This window comes from Durio zibethinus, chromosome 11 (assembly GCF_047325235.1).
Source record: "Durio zibethinus cultivar Kanyao isolate XHJ-2024 chromosome 11, ASM4732523v1, whole genome shotgun sequence".
NCBI lineage: Eukaryota > Viridiplantae > Streptophyta > Magnoliopsida > Malvales > Malvaceae > Durio > Durio zibethinus.
The window spans coordinates 3,433,464-3,457,234 of NC_143172.1; the positions used below are offsets into that span (position 1 = coordinate 3,433,464).

A 23,771-nucleotide genomic window follows, 5' to 3' on the forward strand; every position below is an offset into this window, starting at 1 on the left:
ACCCACTGCCTAAAATTGTACTAAATTGGGCCCACCACCATCAGTCCGAAACATCCAAGATTTTGTCTTGTTAAGATTTACCGGGTGCCGACCATGATAGTTGAAAAAAAAAACAAAACATGCTTAAATTATCCAATTGCATTGCTTCCTTTTTTTTTTTTTTTTATTTGAGATAAATAAAATTTTAAATTTTAAATTAAGATAAAATATATCTATTTGATAATTTTAAAATAAATAATTATTTTATTTTAAAATAAATATAATTTATTATTATTTATTTTAAATTATCATATACGATATATTTTATTTTAATTTAAAATTAAAAAATTTATTATAAATTATATCTAATAATTTAAAATAAAATTCAAACTTAAAATTTTTAAAAAATAAATTTTAATTAATTGAATCAATCGTTCATTAGTAAGCGGACTGCTTTCAAATAAATACCTACCCACTTCTTTTAGTGGAAAATGAATAATAAAAATTTGATGGCTGCTAAGTGCCAATGATGTTTGCAACTCTTTTATTTCATTTTTTACAACATACTATTACATAGTGAAGGGGAGATTACATGGGAAAAAAGGGTCAAGAAATTGTTTAATTTTAATTGTGTTTTACTTTTAAATACATAAATAAAATCGGCAAAAATAATATGTCTTGTTTGTTAATTAAAACTTTGAGTGCTTTTGCTTTTTATTTTTTAATAAAAAATAAAAAAAAATAAAAAAAACAAAACAAAACACCAACGAAATGGATTCTAATTCAATCGGATATATCAATTACTTAAAATCTTGGATTATTGTTCAAGCCATTGTTCACCATTTTTTAATGTTTTATATCAAGAAAATGGTCGAAGAAGACAACAAAAAAAAAACTTTTTTGAGTTTTTTTTTTTTTTTTTCATTATGATTGTAAATTGAGTTAAGATTTCTATAATTTTGAATAAGATAATTTATTAAAAAAAATTGATTTTCATTGAGGAATGAGGAGTTTATGCTAACCAGATGCAATTATTATTAGTTTATTGAGAAGCTTTCACTAATAAAAAACAATTAGAAATGAGCAATCGAGTTGTTGGAAAATAGGCCTTCATAAAAGTTTTTCAACATTAATGATTCCCCAATCATATAGAATTGTGACAGAATTATTTTTTTAACAATGATAATAATGGGTTCATTTTTAACTTATTAATAGTAAATTTTTTTTTTATTTTACTAACTAAGAGACTGTCAAATGGTTTTATATTTTTAATTATATTCTTAAATGTATGTAGTATTCTACTAATTATACTTGCAAAATCTAAAATTTTAAATAATTTTTTATTATGATTAACTAATTTTAATTAAAAAAAATTATAGGTCATATAAATCCATATACATTACTTTCAAAATGTATCTAGGTTTTTAAAAAAAATTATATTCAAACTATAAATTAAAACTTTTCAAATAAATATGAAATAATAATTACAATTTTTATGTGATTAAACGGTTATTATTATCCCATCAGAGGTCAATGTCCAACCCCTTCTGGTGGACTGTCCACTCGCATTTTAATACTGATAACGAAAAAACATTAATTGAATAATTAGTACTTAACTTGATATACAAACAAAAATAAAAAAAGTTTAGAAAAATAAGTATTTAATAAGTAATAGTAGAATAAAAGAGAAAATATTGAAAAGGGCCAAAAAAAAAAAAAAAAAAACCTGAAAAGCATGCACCAACAAAGTGGAGGCGAACACTGACAACTGACATGCTAAACCTCAACCGACTTTCTTAAATAACAAAAATTAAGTTAATTAAAAGTCGGTGATTTTAAATGTTTTATAATCAAAAGTTCAAATTATAATACTTTGAATCACCCTACAAATCACCATTTTAAAATTTTTTTTTCTATTTTTATTTAAAAAATTAAAAAATTTGTATATATATATATAAATAAAAGAAATTATCACATCTTTCGTTACAAAACATGACATAATAACATATACTTTTTAAAATATAATAACAAATAATTAAAATAACAAACTTTTAACTATTTTATAAAACTAAAATATTTTATTATCAATATATAAAAATAATTTTTTTATGTAAAGGGCGGTCAAATTAGCAGTTGAAGCAATTGTTGTTTGAAGTTAAAGAAATGAAGTAAATATTTCAGAGAATCTTTTTATTGAGATGTTGAATCCATGAAATGAAATTAAAAATAATAGTATTATAAATATTTTATGCAAAAAGGAAAATAAAAAGTGAAATTACAGTTGTCAGGGATGTAGACTAGTGAACCTAAAACTATACGTGTAACAGTGATGTTGGCAAATGAAGTGGACCTTTTTGCTAAAAGTAGGCCGACCTTTACTACAGTGACCACCAAAATTGTCCTCTCCATGTTTTAGTAATCAAATGCGACTTCCCCTCGATTTTCACCAATACTGCATCAACAACTGTACAAACATGCATGTAGGAACTTTTTACAGTCAAGGCTAAATAAGGAAAAATAAACCCTTGAAGGCAAAATTTACATAAAATTTTTAGATGAAATTTATAAATTAAAAAAAATAATTTAGTAAAAATTTTAAATTAATAAAATTTAATATAAAAATTAATAATATGAAAAAATTTTATTAAAAATATTATTTATAATTTAAATTCGATCGATTTTTATTTAATGATAAAAATTTTATTAATATTTTTATTAAAAATGTCTATATATAAATATATATATCAAAATTTATTTAAAATTTGCACATTTAATTTATATAATAAAATTTTTTAATTTTTTAATTTATATTTTTAAATTTAAATTTTATTTCATTGTTTTTAGTAAAAAACTTTAAGAATCTTATGTAAAAAGTTTTATTTAAGTTTTTATTCAAAATTAAAGAGAAAAAGTTATTATTTATGAGGTAAAATAATTTCTGAATGATTTTTTTTATTATAAATATTCTTGATGCTAACAAATTATACACATGAGTCAATATGCTACTAATAGAATCCTTAACTTTTTAATTTAGTGATTAAAATTTAATTAGATACATGATAGACAGAAGAGATCATTGGATACAGACATCTTAACATTTGATTAGATTGATTAATATATGATTTGTTGGTTAAAAACATGGATTTCAAATTTTTTATATCCAAATAATAATAAAAAAAAAAGTAGGTTGCAGTTTTGCTAATATTTGAGGTGAATTTTATAATTCATCTAAAATTTGGTGATAAATAATATAGAAGAAGAAAACCTTGATAATTAACATTGAATTAACTCAGCTAATCCAATTCTATTTGAAATTTCAAGGTTGATTAATAATTACTTAATGCACCAAACTCCAATCAACCCCCCACTTGCCACACTTGCTTATTTGCTTAAATACAAATATATCTTAAAATAAAAGTAAAAAAAAACCCAAAATTAGTTTTTTTTTTTTTATAAATTTATATATATAAAAAGAAAAACAAAAAGCAATCAAATTGTCAGGCCATAGAACCAGCTTTATCTATTGGCTGTTTTTTTTCCCTTTGCTTTATCAGAGCTCTCTTCTACCAGACACCCTTTCATAGTAATGATTCCATAGCATGCCTCCTCCCCACTCCTCCTATCTTTTCCTCTGATAAAACTCTTTTCTCAAAGACTTCAAAACCAAACAAAAAATTTGAAAAATCCACCCCATATATCTGTTTTTCTTTTTAACATATATATATTTGATTATTTTCATGCTTTTGCTTCTTTAACTTTCCCTGTATATGTAAGAGTAAAGCCCTGCAACATATAGCAGAGGGGAAGGTGGTACAGAAAGTCTTGTGTCTCAGATCCCGATATACTGATCAATCATCTCTCTTACACCATTAACGAGAAAAGAAAAACTGTCTTTGTTTTCCCTCTATTTCTCTCTCTTTCTTCCTGCTTAAGCTCCCAGCTTAGTTCCCTCTCAAGCACAAGGGTCTTTCTTCGTGGTCCTTTACTACTTCGTCATCATTTCTTTATATATATTATATATCAAAATCTTTTTTTTCCTCTTTAGAAAAAACCCTTTTTTGGTTCTTCAGTCCTTATACACTTTCCCTTTAGTACTTTGTAGATAAACTTGGGTCTGTACTCTTTAGTGGTTCAAAGAAATGCAAGAACCAGGGTTAGGCATGATGAGTAGTGGTGGGAATGGTGCAATTGGAGGGTTAAGCAGTGGTGAAGTGTCTGTTTCCGGTGACCAGAACCGTCAGCTGAAGGCTGAGATAGCTACTCATCCACTTTATGAGCAGCTATTAGCAGCTCATGTTTCTTGTCTCCGTGTTGCTACACCAATTGATCAGTTGCCTTTGATTGATGCACAGTTAGCACAGTCGCATAATCTTCTTAGGTCGTATGCTTCACAGAATCACCAACTTGGACACTCCTTATCACCCCATGAAAGACAGGAGCTTGACAACTTCTTGGTCAGTTCTTCTTCTTCTTCAAACTCTAATTAATTTCCCCTCCACCTAGGCCATAGTCTTTGCAAGACTTTCCTTGTTTTGTTTTATGATTTGAGATTTTCTCTTTTTTGTCTGTTATTTTTTCGGGGAATTTAACATGGGAAAGTATTTTGTTGTTTATGGTGGTTTTTATTTTTTACCTGGTTGATGCAGGCACAATATTTGATATTGCTATGTACTTTCAAAGAACAGCTTCAACAACATGTCAGAGTCCATGCCGTTGAAGCTGTCATGGCTTGCCGTGAAATCGAAAATAACTTACAAGCTCTCACTGGTTTGTCCTCTCTCTCTCTCTTCTCTCCCTCTCCCCCTATTATTATTCTCAAATAATCATCATTAGCTGGTTAATTAATGATGTGATAAATCAAAAAAGAAATTAAAAAATTTTTGCTCTTTATTTTGTTTGCCAGGGATAAATATATATAATATATATAATACTACTATATAATAACTTGATAAATTAATCATCCTTATATTCTAATGAGAAGTGCATAGAATTATATAAATAATAACCACATCTCCATCCTTGGCTGGTTTTGGATTAGAATCCTAGTACTTTTATTTCTTTGTTTGAAGATATTAATAATATTTTCTTTCTCTTCTTCTTCTCTTCTTGTTTTGGTGTTTTGATGCGGTTGGTAGCTAGGCAGGAGGGATAACGATTGACATTTGGGTTTCTTGCAAGCTTAAGAGTCGTACCAAGAAGTGGGTGTGTAGGACCTACCAATAAAAAATCGTACTACTAGCTTATATCTAGGTTATAGTTAGGGTGGCTTTAGGGGTAGTTAGTTTGGTGGAAGAGGGTACTCTCATCCTCCCACCACCACCATAGCCAACAATTGATTTCTAAGGTTGCATTGGAATATTTGGATTCTTTGGTTTAATAAAGATGATTTAATAAAAAGATAATGTTTCACATACTTTTAATTATGAAGCTATGTAAAACCAAAGTCTACTTTCTAGAGTCTATAAATGAAGCTATCTAGCTTATATGATTTGTGTTGTTAAGAATTGACAAGAGATTGAGAGAAGGAAACAACATTATCCCAATGAGTTAAGTGGCTAATTTTTGTTAAGTTAATGTAATGTTATTAATATTTTTTGAATCTTGATTTGAGTCTTTCATTTGGTGCTAAATTCTGTCAGAGATGTACAAAAAGTGAGCAGTTGTATCTTGATGCTTTTAGGGTTTGGGATAGTTTGGCAGCTAATTGTCATGCTTGCATTGTTTAGACCTTTCTGACAATGGGCATCTCAAGCGTTGAGCAGTTCGTTTTCTTAGCTCTCTGCCTGCTTCTGCCTACAATTTTGATTGAGATAACATTTATCCTAACATTAACATCAGCTGGCCTACGGGGAAAGGCTCAAACCTGAAACAGTTGTTTCTAAAATGACAGTTCTTGTCTTCTCGACGACTGCAGGCTACTAACAAGCTACCACTGTTTATATCACGACTGTGGTAGTACATATATAAAAAACTTTGAAGTACTTTTGGCTACTCCGTAGATACAACTTAATTAATAATGAGGAAATTTACTGTTGAATTAGCATTCCAGCATTCTTTTCTTGAAAAAAATGCTAAAAAATTTATTTATTTTTTTAATCTATTTTTGTTTGGTAGGCTTGGGCTGTGTCATGAATTTTCTTTTATTATATATATGATCAAACAATTAATTTGAACCACCTGCCACTTAAGCACACAAAAAAAATAACATGCTTATTCCTTGCATCAGGTTAGGCTTAATTTTTCTGGACTAAACTCCAGGCTCCAGCTTGAAATGCATTAATCTGACTTGTTAGTTGTAACCACCATACATATACTAAACCTTTTAGATAAAAAATGATAAGATTAAAGAGAAAAAGCTTGAAAATTATTTGTGATGGATTCAATCGTTCTATCAGAAATATGTGATAGTTGCATAACATTTGTGGAATGTGGATGAAAGAGCAAAGGGTCAATCATGGTGGTCCTGAGTGTTTGAGATCATGACATGTTTGTACAAATAAAAGATGAATTTATCATAGTGTAATTTTGTCACATGTCATGATCATCTGGTAATAGGGAAATCATGTTCTGGGATCTACCCTAGTTATTATGTTTAGCAGGAAAGGAATAATTTTTTTCTTGCCTCATTTAAGAAGTGGGACAATTGTCCCCCTCAATTTAAAATTTTAAAATCTAAAAAAAATACACTTTAATCTTAGAAAATATTTGAAAATAAATTTTTTATTATTGGAACATATCTAAACTGTAGGCTTGTAATAATCTAATCCAGGCCCAACAAAATAAAGTTGAATTTGTATTGGGCTTGTAGGATAAGACAGCTTAGCCCAACGAAAATATAGGATAAGCTTGCTTCCAAGCCTAGTAATTATAGTCCAACAACGAATTCAAGTGAAACACATGTTTCCAAAAAAAGAAAAAAAAGAACCTTGTCTGTTGATGTGGGTGTTGAAAGTTGACAAATTTTCAATTCCTCTTCAAATATCGACGAGGACAGCATCGGCTAAAATAATTAGTCATTGATATTTATTCAAATCTTAATTAAGCGAAAAACATTGCAACCCTTTAGGTCCTAACGAACTATGATGATTGCTTGGTTCTTCCTGACTAGCTACATTCACTTTCACTTTTCCAGGAGTAACCTTGGGTGAAGGTACAGGTGCAACAATGTCAGATGACGAGGATGATCTGCCGATGGACTTCTCTTTGGATCAATCTGGCATTGATGGGCATGACTTAATGGGTTTTGGTCCCCTACTTCCCACGGAATCTGAAAGGTCTTTGATGGAGAGGGTTCGTCAGGAACTGAAGATTGAACTGAAACAGGTGCTTGTTTTAAATCTTTGTTGCTATAGGATTTTGTTAACATTTCTTGGTTTCATTTGAAAATATTAAACATGTTTTTGCAAAGGTAAGAGGTTAATTGGAGACTTAAAAGTGAAAAAATATATATGTTCCTTGGTTGGTTTTCCATGAAAAGGTTTCCTACGTTTGAAATCGAGATTTTAAGCTACTTTTGTCATAGAAGCGACAGAGTTACTTATGATCATCACAGCAAATAACAGTAACACAATCTATTATGTCCCTACAGGGTTTCAAATCAAGAATTGAAGATGTGAGGGAGGAAATTTTACGAAAAAGAAGGGCTGGAAAATTACCAGGTGACACAACTACAGTGCTGAAGAACTGGTGGCAGCAACACTCAAAGTGGCCATACCCAACTGTAAGCAGCTAACTTCTATTCCAATACTGATGAAAATTTTGTTAGATTCCATTGGCACCAATTACTTGTCTTATTTGAGGTTCACTTTTGCCAATACCATGCCTTTGTTAATTTCATTTAAACTTTAAACAATAAGGAGAGGACGGCTCGAGGATGATACAAGAATATGACTGTTCATTAGGGCTGTTTCCACAGAATGCAAATTCAGTGATCATAATTTCATTTAATTTCTCGACATTCACATGGTTGTATATAAATATGATAATTACAGGAAGATGACAAGGCCAAACTTGTGGAGGAGACAGGATTGCAGCTAAAGCAAATCAACAACTGGTTCATCAACCAAAGGAAGCGCAACTGGCATAGCAACTCTCAATCTGTCACCTCCTTGAAGTCCAAGCGGAAAAGGTAGACAATAAACTCCATAAGCAATGGAGAAGAAGAAACTTTCAACATGTTGATGTGACCTCTTGGGGTAAATAGCTGTGGTCTAACATTTTGTGAAGGCACTGAAAAGAATCTGGGAAGTTAGATGATTTCAAAAACCAAGTACAGGTTGTAATAGATTGACTTTTATATGGCTTACATGTAAGTGTGTAGATTCAAGTTTCTAACAAAGTAAACATATTTCCTGTCAGAATATTCTTTTCTTTTGAGATCTCTCTAATTTCTAATATTCATATATTGAAAATTTAATAGTTGAGATGCGAGTCATTGCTACAATTCCAAACCCGAAACAGGGAACAATGCATGAATGAGGCCCAAAAACTGATTTTCCTTTCGAAATGAGAAAATTTTGCAGAGTTAAATTGTGGTCAGTTATAAGTTCAGAGATCGAAATGTCCAGAATTATACTCACTAAGTGAACTCAACTACTATGATGGGACTTATCCCTGCTTGTTTGTAGACAAATTAAACTTGGAGAGTCCAAGTAATTATATTCAAACCAGCAAGGTCACCTACACCCTTCAAAATTTTCTGTTTGTGAACCTATTAAACACAAAATCCGTAGCTTTTGCCAAGTAAGCGAAACGATCTCTTTCAGTACTTTGAGTTACCTTTTTGCGGATTTTTGCAGTGGAGCTCAGCTCATGACCTTACAAAGCAGAACATCGTGAAAACTATAGTCTCCCAACCATACAAATTAGTCACCTTTCATCACCTGGTTGGCGGTAATCGGTGCACCTTTTTGCCGTCAATAGGGAAGATGTTTGTAGGACCCTTCGGCAGGCTTATTCGGGCCCAGAGTTCCTTGATTAAACTAGGGTGTTCCTTTATTTTTCTAGGTACGTTTTCCTAAAATGAAAACCAGTTTAAGGCAAGGCTAATGGCTTGACTTTGGGAATCAACTAAATTACACGTATCATATTTTTTTTTCTGTTAATAATTGACATCGTATTGAAGAAACATGGGGGAGTTGAAATGTCGTACTTTACCGTGTCTTGGCTGGCTGCTGATGTTCAAAATAGACGACGACAGGTTTTTCCTTGACGAAGTAAACCATCCCTACAATGTGAATGGTAGTGTTTACCAAAACCTAGACATGAGAAGGAACTTTCTACGCAAAATCCTAACTAAAATTTATCTCTCTTCAAGCCTCTTTGGCTTTGCCCTGTACACAACTTTACAAGCATCGGAATCCCCATCTCGATGGTCTTACACTAACACAGTTTTTGCCTGTTGATTATTCCATTCCAAGAAATATGCAAATCGCTCCCCTTTTGACTATTTTTATATTGGATACTCGTAAATTTTCTTCTTCATTCACCTATGCAGTTCAATTTCTTGATTGTTTATTATATATTCTTACTTATCAACCTCCATTACCTGATTTTTCAAAGCTTATCTTCTTCTTTGCTTTCCAACTTTCCTTCACTCAATTCGTTTTTCTCTTTCATATATTTACCCTCAAACCTCCTTGAAGACCCCCCCCCCCTTTTTTTTCCTCTTATCTTCTCTCCGGTCCTTTGTCTTTCATTTTTAACAGCTATCCATATTTATTCCAGTGCCAGTTTTGGATATTGATCAGATTCTGAATTAGGCTTATATTCTTCATTGGTCCTTTGACAATTTTCAAGGTCCAATTTTTCCCTTGATATTCATTCAGTTTTAGTGCCTCAACCAAAATAAACCGGTCTTGTTTAATTTTCGATGGCTAATAGACTTTTCCATGAAACGCTTTCCTTTGGAGGCTCAAGCCATGGTCAGGGCCAAGAAGTTCTGCCATTTAAGACAAGTAAAGGGTCCTTGAAGGTTTTGCTGTTACATGGCAATTTAGATATTTGGATCAAGGAAGCTAAAAACCTTCCTAACATGGATATGTTCCACAAGAAGTTAGGTGACGTACTTGGGAAGTTCAATTTGAAAGTTGGTAGCAAAATTGAAGGCCATATGCCTCATAAGATAACCAGTGATCCTTATGTTACAGTCTCTGTGGCTCGTGCTGTAATTGGGAGGACTTTTGTTATTAGTAATACCGAGAACCCGGTTTGGATGCAGCATTTCAACGTTCCTGTTGCACATTATGCCGCAGAAGTTCACTTCGTTGTCAAAGACAGTGATATTGTGGGCTCACAGATCATGGGAGCTGTAGGTATTCCGGTTGAGCACTTATGCTCAGGCACAAAAGTTGAGGGAACCTTCCCAATCCTTGATGCAAATGGGAAGCCTTGTAAGCCTGGAGCTGTATTGACTTTATCAATTCATTACACACCAATTGAGAAAGTGGCGCTTTACCATAGGGGATTAGGTTCAGGTCCTCACTATCATGGGGTCCCAGGTACATACTTTCCTCTTAGGAAAGGTGGCAAAGTTACTTTGTATCAAGATGCTCATGTCCATGATGGTTTCCTTCCCAATTTGAAGGTTGATGGTAATGTTCGATATAAGCATGGGAACTGCTGGCAGGACATCTGTAATGCTATAAGTCAGGCCCGTCGTTTGATATATATTGCAGGCTGGTCTGTCTATCACAATGTCAGACTTGTTCGTGAAACTGATAAGGCAACAAATGCCACATTAGGGGATCTTCTCAAAACTAAATCCCAGGAAGGTGTGCGGGTGCTGCTTCTTGTATGGGATGATCCTACTTCTAGGAGCATTTTGGGATATACAACGGTCAGCAATTAAACAAACTCCTTTTCCTTTATGTTATCTTGTTTTATGTTCCATAGACTACATAATAGTTCAAACTTAAAACCTCCTGCCATTTTCTATTTAAAGGTTCTGTATTTTTTACTCATAATTGAGGCTACAACACCTACTTGATACTAATTTTGAAGGGGTTTTCCTTTCTTCCTCCCTGCTCACGCTCCTCATCTTCCCCTGTCAAATTCCTTTTTTCTTTTCATATCCTCACTGTAAGATATCTCATATGCAGCAGCAACGTTTGAAGACTAATAAGTTCATAAAGGAGTAAGACAATTTTGGAGAGCCAATAACAATGTGGTTGAGGGTTTATCTTTTGCCCATTCTCTATAAAGGGGCAAAAATAGTATGCACCACTTGTATCTCTTGAGAGTCCTGTAGTATGGTATGATTTGATGAGTTTTTAAGTACAGCTGATAAATCTTGACCCATGTACTGTTATGTAGTTGCACAAGAAACTAACTGTTATGCAGTTATCATCATGGAACTGAGCATTATTCAATATCAAAATATATTCTGTCAGAAATTGTCTTGATTTTATCTGTAATAGCATGCCCTTTTTCCTTGCATCGCCATATGCAGTTCTAAAGTGTGATATGATTAATGTGACTGCGCTTGATTTAACCTTATAACTATTGTACGTTAGAGTATCATTTTTCTACCTTTTGTCCTTTTAGAATCCCCGCTTTGAGTAATTAAGGAGTATTGGTACCATTTGTCATTTAAGAATCAATTCAATAGTTTTGTCCTTAAAGTAGCAATAAGTCATTTTTTGGCTTGAACTTGACACTGACTGGCTTCTCGGATTTGCAGGAAGGAATCATGCACACAAATGATGAAGAGACTCGCCGTTTTTTCAAGCACTCTTCAGTGCAAGTATTACTTTGCCCTCGATCTGCTGCAAAAGGAAGCTGGGTAAAAAAGCAGGTTGGGTATAACCAGTTACTAGAAATATATCTATGGTCTACATGCTGTTGGTTCTAGAGTATCAGTAATAAATGCATTTTGTTAAAAGATATCATCGGTATTTGATTGGGGGAAAATTGCAGTCATTGACATTTTGATGCGGGCAAATGTCATTTAGGTGCTATTTACATCTGTACTGCTCTGATTCTGGATTTCGATCTCATTTGACCTTTGCATACCAGGAAGCTGGAACAATCTATACCCATCATCAGAAAACTGTGATTGTTGATGCTGATGCCGGTAACAACAAAAGAAAGATCACAGCATTTGTTGGAGGTCTTGATTTGTGTAAGGGTCGGTATGATGCTCCAAACCATCCACTTTTCAGAACACTACAAACGGTGCACAGAGATGACTACCGCAACCCTGGCTTCACGGTAACCATTTATTCACGTTTCCTCAATTCTCCTTGTTGTTTGATTTTCTCTATGCAATAGTTGAGAGGAAGCATTTGTGTCCAATATGATTTCTCTGACTCTAGGAAAAAAGCACTACTGGGAATTTGGGAACCCTAAGCAGCTGCTTGATGCAACCTTGTAATGCCATCGGTTGCACCAATAACTATTTTGATACTAATCCATAACTAGATAAAATAAATGCCACTAGCGCATTGTGAGTCATATGGTATTTGATATGAAGTGGAATAATTTTAAAGGAAAATACTAGCCATGGTGTTGAGAAATCATCTATCCCATAAGGTACATTTTTACAAAAACTAGTCTTACATCCTGTGTAGGAACCTGATGCTGGTTGTCCAAGAGAACCATGGCATGATTTGCATTGTCGTATCGATGGTCCAGCTGCTTATGACATACTCACCAATTTTGAGGAACGTTGGTTAAAGGCGTCAAAACCCCATGGGCTTCAAAAATTAAGGAATTCACATGATGATGCTTTACTGAAGATTGAAAGGATTCCTGAAATTGTAGGGATGACAGAAATTCCTTATTTGAGTAAAGATAATGCAGAAACTTGGCATGTTCAGGTATTTTGGATGTCAGTGAGCTGTTGGTGTTCAGTATTTCATTACTACTTTTCTTGTTTCCTATTTTTCTTATTTCCTAATCCTTTTGTCCCTGTTCCTCTGCATTCCCTACCATGAAGGTTTTCCGTTCAATCGATTCCAACTCTGTGAAAGGTTTTCCAGATGACCCAAAAGATGCTACAAGAATGGTGAGAGAAACCTATGGAATTTAGCTGTTCTTATCAACTATTATAGAAGGATTAGTGAAGTTTAACCAACTTGTATTTTTATATTTTGTCTAGAACTTGGTGTGTGGGAAGAATGTTATTATAGACATGAGCATACACACTGCTTATGTGAATGCAATCCGTGCTGCTCAACGCTTCATCTACATTGAGAATCAGTACTTTCTTGGATCATCATATAATTGGGATTCTCACAAAGATTTAGGTAAGAAACTTAACCTTTAAGGTGAAGAATAAAGGAATGAAGATAAATTAGTTGTGTAAAATTAGCTTTGAACTGAATTATCAAACTTAAAGTTTAGATGTCTTTTCTTATTGAGATGTTCATGAGAAAATGGAGACAGTATTCCAAATTATTCAACTTGTCATACCCTTCACATGATCTCTTTCTAGGGGGAGCATTTAAAATTGAAAACTTTCATCATCTGACAGATGGACTGAATACCTACATTTCTCCTGTTCATAACAAATTTTTTGCCCCAGGATTGTATATATATATGGTTTTAAGCATGCCTTTTGCTTGCAGGTGCAAACAATTTAATACCAATTGAAATTGCTCTGAAAATTGCTAACAAAATCAGATCAAATGAGAGGTTTTCCGCTTATATTCTCATCCCAATGTGGCCAGAAGGAATCACAACAAGCGTTCCTATCCAAAGGATTCTCTTTTGGCAGGTAGGCTCCACTTACGGTTGGAAAAAAAGTACTTCTATGTCTTAAGCATCAGTTATTTGCATGCTAGATGACATTTCAGGTGGTAATATTCATTTCAAATTCTGCAGAATGCTCCCAAACTGGTTAATTACTTGAGTGCTGCATTTAAAATTCTTTTTAATTCTTTACGCTGAATGTTAAACTTTTTCACTCAGTATAATTGTTGATTTCTGCAGCATAAAACAATGCAAATGATGTATGACATAATTTACAAGGCATTGGTGGAAGTTGGACTTGAGAATAAATATGAGCCTCAAGATTTTTTAAATTTCTTCTGCCTTGGCAATCGAGAGGCTGTACATGGAGGAGGCTCTTTGGATGCTAGAGGTTCCACTGTGTCAAATACTCCTCAGGTACCTCCCTTTCCTACCTAAATAGACCTTTCAGCTTTCTCTTTAACATTTCATCCAGCTCATCCGTAAGAAAATGTACAAAATGTTGGTTATAACGCAGGCACTTGCTCAAAAGAACCGACGCTTTATGATTTACATCCATTCTAAAGGTATGATAGTGGATGATGAGTATGTCATAATAGGATCTGCTAATATTAACCAGCGCTCAATGGAAGGCACTAGAGACACTGAAATAGCAATGGGTGCTTATCAGCCTCACCATACCAGCTCAAGCAAATCATACAATCCACATGGGCAGGTAAGCTTGAGATGATACATCTTAAAGCATTTATCTTGTTCATAGATTGACAGTTTCAAATATATTTCAATATTTCTATGCAGGTTTCACAATCACACATGTACACATTTTGCATTTAGTTTTTTTAGCTTATATGTCACAGTTGGATAGATAGAAATTTCAATGTCAGACTTGTCCATTCGAAGAAATTCACGTGTGCACATGCTCACTAACACCCACAAGCCTCGGATTTAAAATTGAAAGTGCTGATTTATGGAGGCCACGTTTTTCCATGGATGTTCACATAAGTAAGCAAAAGTTTGTGCAAAATATAATTTGCATATCAAATTTGAAATGCATTTTACCACCCATTTTTTTCTCAACTTTAATGGGCTTTGGGATGTGCATTCATTTTATCAGCAGGTAAATGGATCAACTTAAGATTATTATTCATGAAGACCTGATCTTATGTCCTGTACTTCTGTTAATCCTTGGCATAGTTTCCTGCTACTTTTCCCATCACATTAAGCAACATTTATTATGTTTGTGAGACCTAATAAGCAAAAAATCAAGTAACCAGTAACAGTGCTTGAACAGTGAAGTTTGATTTGTTATACTGATCAAAAGAGATAAGAAATTTGAGGTTGTTAGGCCTCAAGGTCCTTATCATGCAAATGTTATGTCTCTAAGAACTTGAGTCGTCAGTCAAATACCAGTTTTTTATTAACTAAAAGTTCTCTAGTGTTGCTCACGAGTATGATCCTTATTTGCTAAGACCAAAACTTAATATCTTTCACTTAAATGACTGCAGGTTTACGGATATCGGATGTCACTATGGGCAGAGCATATTGGAGGTCTTGAGGAAAGTTTTAAGAAACCTGAGAGTCTAGAATGTGTAAGACGAGTGAGGTCTTTGAGTGAGCATAACTGGAAACAATACATAGCTGATGAGGTGACAGATATGAAGGGTCACCTTCTGAAATACCCGGTCGAAGTTGATCGGATGGGCAAGGTTAAGGCTCTTCCTGGCTGTGAAACATTCCCGGATGTGGGTGGAAAAATTTTGGGTTCATTTACAGCCATTCAAGAAAATCTCACAATCTAAAACTACAAAATAGCTACCATTCTGTGTCCGCAGAAAGGATTTTGTTGTGCATAGTTACCATGAACCTTTTTTCCTATTTTGGGGAGAATAGAATTTGATTGTTTCTGTCGGTTAAGGCGTTGGATATGGTTCATTATAAATCATTTGCTGTAATTTGTTTGTAGCCAAAATGTTTTTAGGTGAAAATTTGTTCTTTGTAAGACAATCATTTGTGAATATGTTCTCAAAGCAGCGGGTATTAAAGGGGATTGAGCTTGATGTTGTAGTAGTCAAATCACATGCATTGGCCTTGAGTTTGAGGCATACTCTATTGTAGATAAAATAATTTCAAACATAATATGGTGATACAGTAAAAAAATAATATAAATAAAAAATATAAAAAATAAGAATTAAAATTTTAATAAAAATTTTAAATAAATTTAATAAAATTAAAAATATATTTTATATTTTTATGTTAATATAAATTATGATATATAATTTTTATATAAAATATAACATAAATATATAAATTTTTAATATTTTATCCCGTACAAATAGGCCAGTTATTATATTTACTTTTTTGTTTCAATATTACTAGCAATTTTAAATTGTAGGAGTTATCCTTGAAAATGTCAAACGCAGGGAGAGGGATCCTTTACCTATTGAAGGTCAGGTGGCTTAGCATCTTGGAAAAGTGGGTGTGGGTCCCAAGTGAACCTGCGGACCCTTTTCATGAATACGGTGAGTGATCTTCCTCGAACCACCCATTCTTTCGGACAAAGTGACTCTGTCCTGATTTCGATCCTAGTTAAGATTCAAGAATAAGAATCAAAGACAAGGGTGGCATTCCCGTGCCATTCAGCTGCACCGAAGCTCATATACTTCAAGAGATCAACGGCTGATAATCATAGTATCAAACGGATCATTATGGAACATGGTATATGATGTCTCCAGATTTGTATGTAATACTGCTTTTCTTTTTGGGTTTTTAAATAATACAAAAAGGGCCATACCCAAAATCAGTACATTATTCATGCATAAGAACAAGAAATAATATTTTTTAAGCCCTCCAAAAATTAAGGTTTTATTTGATTGATTTTTTTTTTGTTATTAAATTTTTATTTTTATTTTTATATATTTTTATTAAAAACAAAAAAACCAATCAAACAAATTTAAAATTTCGTATTCTCTCACCTGTCCCTTAGAAAAGTGTTAAAAGAATTGTTTATTAGTTATTATGTGATCTTACTGTACTCACCACAAATTAAATATTATATTTCGGGGAAACAAAGCTGTTTCTCTTATTTTTCAGAAAATAAAGGTATAATTTTGCTTTTGTTATTAAAAAAACAGAATCTTCTTTCAAACAAAGAACAAAAAGCAACACTATCACTGGTTAAAACCTTTCAAAAGAATATGATAAAGATTTTCCCAGCAATTGACAATTTAATTTGCAAGCAACTTCCTTGAACATGTTTTTCTTTATTTTCATGTAATTTTCTCTTTATTCCCAACCCTCAATTTGGGGCACATCCGTATAAAATTATGATATCAATAGCTTTCAAATCTTTTTCTTCGTAATAACAATAGGGCTAATATTTTTTTTTAGTGATAATTTTTTTGTATTCGATAATTATTTTAAATTTAAATTAATTTAAAATTAAATTAAATCGAATCTCATAAAAAAATTAAAAATTTTTAAATTTATTGTTTTATTTATAAGATTTAAAATTAAAATTTTATTTAAAAAATTAAATTTTTTATTATTCAACTACCGTTAAGGTTATTATTTGCAATTGCAATGGTATGTTATCAAATACATAAATTAATCATAAAATTAGGAAATAAAGGAGCCTTAGCTATAGAAATAGGGATTTCAAAAAAAAAAAAACTTTTTTCTTTTTATCTGTTGATGTTAATTGCTTAATAAAACAAATTTTGGAAGCGAAATTCAAGCAAATGAATTAATCATGAGCCTAACCTCTTTCTAGTGTTTCCGACACGTCACTGTCAATCCCAAATCTTTGCAATTAATATTGAACGAAAATAATCAAATAAAATCAAACAAAAATTAAAAAAAATAAGGACCTCAAATTTTTTTTTGTATATATATATCGATGAATCACTCTCTCCCTGAAAATCTAAACCTGCAATCTCCCTTTGGTATTTCTCGTTCGAAAACCCAAAATTAAAAATAAATAACTAATGGGGTTTCCGGCAAATGGCTCGTCAGGGAAACCACTTAAGTTTCTGATCTACGGTCGAACTGGTTGGATCGGCGGTTTATTAGGCAAACTCTGCGAATCCAAGGGAATCGACTTCGAGTACGGCTCAGGCCGGCTCGAGAACCGGCCGTCTCTCGAGTCCGACATGGCGGCCGTGAAACCGACTCATGTATTCAATGCCGCCGGAGTCACTGGGCGTCCGAACGTCGACTGGTGTGAATCCCATAAGGTCGAGACCATCAGAACCAATGTGGTCGGGACTCTTACCCTTGCTGACGTGTGCAGAGACAAAGGCCTTGTCTTAATTAATTATGCTACGGGTTGTATCTTTGAGTACGATGCGGCTCATCCGATCCAATCGGGTATCGGGTTTAAGGAAGAGGATACTCCGAATTTCACGGGATCCTTTTATTCTAAGACTAAGGCTATGGTAAGCAAGCAACAACTGAACAAAAAGTTTCAATTTTTTCCTCTAAATTTGCGAATTATGTTATTAGATCTGATTATTTGTCTGTTTGATCTGTTTTGCCACGTGTATTCTTAATGTTGTAAATTGTTTCCTCGTAATTGTTAATGCTAAGGCTGTTCAGATCTTGTGATTTCAAGGAAATGTTGTTGGGTTGTTTATGTTAGATTTATGAATTTGGTTGTTTGTTTATTGGTTTATATGGAAGAAAGCTCTAATCTTTATTGAAAATTTCATTATTTTCAGCTAGAAAGTTTTCATTTTTCCTTATTTTTTTAGTCAATAACTTTTTAGTGCACCTATTGGCATTGATCATATTTGGTTTTGGCTGGAAATTCTAGGATTTAGTAAGGATTATTGATTGGAAATGAAGTATAGTAGAGTGGTCCTGAATCTGCTTTGCCTTTCTCTTTGTTGTAGTTTTGTTCATCTAGATCTGAATTGTACTGTGTTCTAATAATGGATCTTTGCTAATGATTGAAAAGGTGGAGGAGTTGCTCAAGAATTATGAGAATGTATGTACGTTGCGTGTTAGGATGCCTATTTCGTCTGATCTAGCCAATCCTCGGAATTTTATTACAAAAATCACTCGATATGATAAGGTGGTCAACATTCCTAACTCGATGACTATCCTGGACGAACTTCTTCCTATTTCAATTGAGATGGCCAAGAGGAACCTTACTGGAATTTGGAACTTTACAAATCCTGGAGTGGTCAGTCACAATGAGATTTTAGAAATGTACTGTGACTACATTGACTCCAACTTCACCTGGAAGAACTTCACTCTTGAGGAGCAGGCTAAGGTTATCATTGCCCCCAGGAGCAATAATGAACTTGATGCCAGCAAATTGAAGAAGGAATTCCCTGAACTCTTATCCATTAAGGAGTCTCTTATTAAGTATGTATTTGAGCCAAATAAGAAGACTGTTGGAGCTTGATCCCTGTTAAACTGAAGTAGGAATCCCTGAGGTCTTGTTTGCTAGGGAGTGCCTCAAAAAGTTTGTCTTCAAGGTGAACCAAGAGACTAGTAGAGTTTGAAAATTTAGGTTATGAATTCTTTGATTTTCCTTTTTTTGTTTATTGAATTTGGTTCATGTGGGTTGATGCGAATGTGATAATCTCCGCAATAGGCACGCACCTCTGCCCAGATGACACAAAGGATTGCTGGTTTTGTATTTGAATATTGTATTCATATTAACGTTTGAATAACTCAGTTGAAAATGGTTTATCTAATTATAATATACATTTTGAGTTTACTGGTGTTGCCTCTTGCTTGGCTTGATCAAACCTTTGTCTCATGCTCAATTTCTAGTTTGTTTTCTTTCTCATCAAGTAAAATACGGCACTTTAAATGTAGAAATTTTGGTCGTAACGATTCCTTTTGATTTGAAATGGGGTTTGCAGGATACCCGTTTAGTACTATAAATTTCAGCCGGTCAAAGAAAGTTGTGAAAAATGTTACTATTATTATCTTATTGTAAAATTTTTTATTATAGATTTACTTGAATAGTATTATGAGCTATTGCAGATTTGCAGTGCCGCTGGATGTAGTAAGCTTCAAAGGCATATGAATCTTAAATATTTAATCAAGCAACCTAGTTGGTTAGGACGAAGTCTTGTTCAATCCAGCCACAAGGACCAACAACTTGGTGGAAAACAAAGCCTACTTTGCGAAGGATTGTTTGGGCATGGGCATGGCCATGGCGCTGGAATTTCAGTTTGTCGAGAGCCGAAGAAGCAAAGAAGATGGAGGTGTCGGTTGGCAGTATTACCAAGGAAGCGTGTTGTTCTACTGGCAGGCAGTCCCTGGTAACGTGGAAATCGGTTCTAAGCCACGAGATTTTCATGGGTGGAGCCTGGACTAGAAGTATAGAACTCAGGCAATGGTGTCAAGCTGGATAATTTTGGGTTTGGAGTTGGACTGGGCTGTTCGGTGGACTGAATAGTTTATTCATGCTCACTAGCAGCAATCTTGGTTAAGTCTCTAGCAATTTGGGCCAGATCTAACTCCTTTAACTTTTTAGATCATTTTAAAATTACATAAAAATGAAAAGCATGTAAATTTTTTTAATCCAATGTTAAGTCGAACGTGGCAACTAATTTGGGCCAGACAGAGGAAATAGACTAGTCATATGATACATCAAATATGGGAGTTAAATATTTGAGAGTTTTTAAATTATTTTTAATAGATTTAGGTTTTTCTACTTTTGTGAAATAATTAATATGATCTGGATTTTGAATGGGAATGTATTTCTTTATATAGTACTGAAATAATTTTTCCATCCGTTCTATTATTTGAATCTTTTTTTTTTTTTTTTTCATTTTCGACTTTTCAAAAATATAGAAAGCATTTTTTATTTCCTTTTGTTAATACTTTTTGTAAGGAACTTATAAGTTAATACTTTATACACTTCTTCAGTATTTTATATCAGATTTTTAAAAAAATTTAGAAAAATTCTTAAAATAAAACACATTAAAATCAAAACTCCTCAACCTTTTCTATAACAAGGGGAAGGAAAGAACTCAACAAGACAACCTTCCGAGATTTTGAACATTTGTGAATCAACAGGTCGTCCATCTCTACACTCTATTAAACTTGCTAAAAGATATTGTATATTAGCAAAAATAAAAAAAAAATAAAAACTCAACATGGCAACACTTTTAAGAGGTTTTGAACTGCCTGGAAGATAAGAGCAATAAAAGGGGGAAAATTGAAATAAGTTTTGGTAAAAAAAAAAGGGTAACCATCATGTTTATGCATGCAGAAACCTCATTCCATAATTCCATGACCCGCATTCTCAACATCAACCTCTCCCATGCCTGTGTCTTCCTCTTCTTCACTATCTTCATCACCACTGACCTCTTCATTATCATTACGCAACTTAGCCATGTGCTCCGCAAGCAATTTATCATCCCGTTCACTCACCTAAATCAGTAAAAAATTTGAGAATCTCAGGATAAAGATTAAAAATTTCAAATTACGCAATGTACATAAATCCATACTGAGAACCCCCATAGCTAGGACATTAAGACTAAACTAAAGACCAAATCTGTAGTAAGATGGACACTCACTGCTCTAGGTTGCTCCTTGACAACAAGTTTTCCCTTGTGATGCTCTATTGCTTCAGTACAAGCTGCAATTGCTTTATTCAGAATAGCTATCCCTTGCTCCTGAACAACACAACAAAGTATTACATAATTTAGAACAAAAATCGTTAAACAGCCATGCAAATATGCAATGGCAATATCAATGTATGAATACGACGTGATCAAGTGAAAAATGATGACAGTCACCGGAATTAACAGAAGAAAAAACTATAAGACCATAGCATCATCTTCCAAATGCTTTCAGAAATAAAAGCTGTGGATTGGCACTTCAGAGGTGAGTTAGAAGAAAAAATTCACTACAGATGGGTGAAAAGAGACATTAAGCTAACCTTGTCAAGAGTTTGAGTGGTAAGAACATAAAGTGGAGGAGCAACAAGCTTGATTTTAACAGGACAATCATCATTCCCGGCAGCCTCAGCTTTGCGCATGGCCTCCTGCAAATTCAAAATGCATATCTGTTAACCAACAAGCAAAGCACAGGTAGAGAGAGAGAGAGAGAGAGAGAGAGAGAGAGAGAGAGAGAGAGAGTTTCTCCAAATAATACCTTTATGTGAAGAACACCATCAAACTGGAAACATTTCATTTCAATATCAGCCCGAATCTTCAGAGGTTGTGGAGTCATTCTTCTCCTAATGTTTTTTACCAAAGCATCTTTAACTTCCTCAGTCACAGCAGGAACCACCTCAGTCACCTAAACGAAGAAATGGTTAAAGACTTAAACCAGCTGAAGAAATAATGATGTTTCATGCATCTTACAAAAAAAAATTTCACCTCCTGTCCATCAGGGCCAGGTTTTTTCACTTCATATGTGAGATTGTTCAAGACAGAATCAGGATCAGTCACAATGATTTTGAAAGCCTGCAAACATAAAAATTAAGGCCATTATAACAATATGTGGAAAAAAAGTGACACTTCGACAGAAAGGCATAACTTCCTACCTCAAAAGCATGACCATATTTCCGGTATAGAGGCCAACCAATTTTCACGTACAATTCCTTCACAAGTAATTAGCATTAGTCTGCTGCATGCTAATGACAGAATCATTTCTAACGCTGGCTATCTGTATATAAATTAAGCATACAGTATGCTCGTTTCTCCTCATTGCACTCTACCTCACACGTATATTAACTTCACCTTAATCCTTGAATTCGCACTGTTTGTATTAAAAAAGCAACCAACCTATAAAGAAACTTAGATAAAACCCATCTGAAAGTCAACAAAAATTAACACATTTTAAACAAAAACTACATCAAGAAAATCACCCAATTCGGTTTGTTTATTGTATTTCTGTCATAAAAACACACCCATTCTCCACATAAGCACTAATTACAAACAATTAGCAACTATCCCTTATTCTCACTTAGCAAAATTCCAAACCAAAAACCCATAAAACAGTGATCAAAATCCCCTCAATCAACCAAAAATAAAACCCAATTTTACTTCCAAACAAAGCATGGCTAAAAATATTCATCATATCCAAATGAAGAAAACTTAAAGGTCCCATAAACCAAATATAGAAATAAAAATATCTCTCAATTTCAAAGATACAGATTAATAAATAAAAAAGAAAATTAACCAAAATTACCTCCAAATCGATATCCAAAGTCTCGGCGACATGTCGCATAATAGAGTGAACAAGCTTACTCTTATTATACCTTTCTTCACAAGCCTGAATATCTTCTTCGCTAACTCTCCTCTTACTCAAATCGATGTAACCCTTTTCCTTGTCGACACGGAGGACCATCACAGGCTCGGTTCGGCCCACCTTGATCAAACTGCTGACGCTACGAATCCGACGGCGGGAGAGCTCCGAGAACAAGATCATGCCTTCAATGTTGTTGTATTCTAGTAGCGAAACGTACGCACCCATGTCGGCGATGTTCTTGACTTGTATCATTACCGCCATGTCCACCTCTGGATACCTCGCTTCATACATACGACATTCAAGGTTCGGCATCTTCGTTCAAGTTATTGATTTTCTTTTCCTTATTCTTTCGATTTGATTCTTTATTTGATTGATTTTGGGGATTTTGTCTTTGTGCTTTAGGGTTTTAAGAAGAACTTTTAGGACTGGTGAGATGGTGAAGAGATTAATAAGAAACGATGTCGGTTCAAGCTCCTTATGCTTCTGTTGGTTTATTCTTATTGTAAGACCAAAAAAAGGAGTTTAAAAAGTTAAAATAACGCCCACCGTGGGGCTCGAACCCACGACCACAAGGTTAAGAGCCTTGCGCTCTACCGACTGAGCTAGACGGGCTTCGAAGGTAATCCGACCATCCTCCATTAATCTGGGAGACTTGCAGGAAATATGAGCATTTGTTATGTAAAACATTTTCCATAATTTCTTTTGTTATTTAGGAGGGAGGTTTGAACTTAATTATTTGAGATGCCAATATACACGACACCTAATATCAATTCAAATATTTACAGGCAGATATTTTTCATAATTAGTAAAGACTAAAGAGAGAACAATGAAATTTTCCAAGAGAAAATTTATTTTTATTTTCGGCGATGTTCCATCAA

The 23,771-nt window shown here is 33.6% G+C and overlaps 4 protein-coding genes and 1 non-coding gene across 8 annotated transcripts; 3 read left to right on the plus strand and 2 right to left on the minus strand.

The window, feature by feature from the left end:
• The first annotated feature begins 3,470 nt into the window (after window positions 1-3,470).
• Window positions 3,471-8,409, plus strand: KNAT7 (homeobox knotted-like protein). The gene is made up of 5 exons (XM_022883059.2): window positions 3,471-4,433; window positions 4,626-4,746; window positions 7,112-7,302; window positions 7,568-7,699; window positions 7,971-8,409. The coding sequence occupies exons 1-5, from the start codon at window positions 4,119-4,121 to the stop codon at window positions 8,109-8,111; spliced, it is 900 nt and encodes a 299-aa protein (XP_022738794.1). The 5' UTR covers window positions 3,471-4,118; the 3' UTR covers window positions 8,112-8,409.
• An 829-nt stretch (window positions 8,410-9,238) lies between these two features.
• LOC111291372 (phospholipase D gamma 1-like) lies at window positions 9,239-15,718 on the plus strand. Of its 3 annotated transcripts, none has more exons than XM_022883058.2 (10): window positions 9,239-10,816; window positions 11,660-11,773; window positions 11,995-12,189; window positions 12,549-12,797; window positions 12,917-12,985; window positions 13,079-13,226; window positions 13,548-13,696; window positions 13,912-14,088; window positions 14,189-14,386; window positions 15,177-15,718. In XM_022883058.2, exons 1-10 carry the CDS (start codon window positions 9,851-9,853, stop codon window positions 15,468-15,470), a joined length of 2,559 nt encoding a protein of 852 aa, XP_022738793.2. In that variant the 5' UTR covers window positions 9,239-9,850; the 3' UTR covers window positions 15,471-15,718. The 3 variants fall into 3 exon arrangements, 2 of the variants coding, with proteins under 2 accessions (XP_022738793.2, XP_089623861.1); XR_016346200.1 differs by having other exon boundaries at window positions 9,529-10,816; window positions 14,271-14,386; window positions 15,177-15,314; XM_089767735.1 differs by having other exon boundaries at window positions 9,529-10,816; window positions 14,291-14,386.
• A 1,740-nt stretch (window positions 15,719-17,458) lies between these two features.
• Window positions 17,459-20,380, plus strand: LOC111290886 (bifunctional dTDP-4-dehydrorhamnose 3,5-epimerase/dTDP-4-dehydrorhamnose reductase). Of its 2 annotated transcripts, none has more exons than XM_022882392.2 (2): window positions 17,459-18,104; window positions 19,669-20,380. In XM_022882392.2, exons 1-2 carry the CDS (start codon window positions 17,655-17,657, stop codon window positions 19,951-19,953), a joined length of 735 nt encoding a protein of 244 aa, XP_022738127.2. In that variant the 5' UTR covers window positions 17,459-17,654; the 3' UTR covers window positions 19,954-20,380. The 2 variants fall into 2 exon arrangements, with proteins under 2 accessions (XP_022738127.2, XP_022738126.2); XM_022882391.2 differs by lacking the exon at window positions 19,669-20,380 and adding an exon at window positions 18,626-19,396 and having other exon boundaries at window positions 17,517-18,104.
• Window positions 20,381-20,663: 283 nt separating this feature from the next.
• Window positions 20,664-23,365, minus strand: LOC111291214 (eukaryotic translation initiation factor 2 subunit alpha homolog). The gene is made up of 7 exons (XM_022882847.2): window positions 22,834-23,365; window positions 22,187-22,243; window positions 22,020-22,106; window positions 21,793-21,939; window positions 21,578-21,682; window positions 21,213-21,311; window positions 20,664-21,066 (listed from the first exon to the last, which is right to left on the minus strand). The coding sequence occupies exons 1-7, from the start codon at window positions 23,203-23,205 to the stop codon at window positions 20,911-20,913; spliced, it is 1,023 nt and encodes a 340-aa protein (XP_022738582.1). The 5' UTR covers window positions 23,206-23,365; the 3' UTR covers window positions 20,664-20,910.
• Window positions 23,366-23,432: 67 nt separating this feature from the next.
• On the minus strand, window positions 23,433-23,505 carry TRNAK-CUU (transfer RNA lysine (anticodon CUU)). The gene has a single exon. It is a non-coding gene; the product is annotated as a tRNA-Lys (tRNA).
• Window positions 23,506-23,771: the final 266 nt, after the last annotated feature.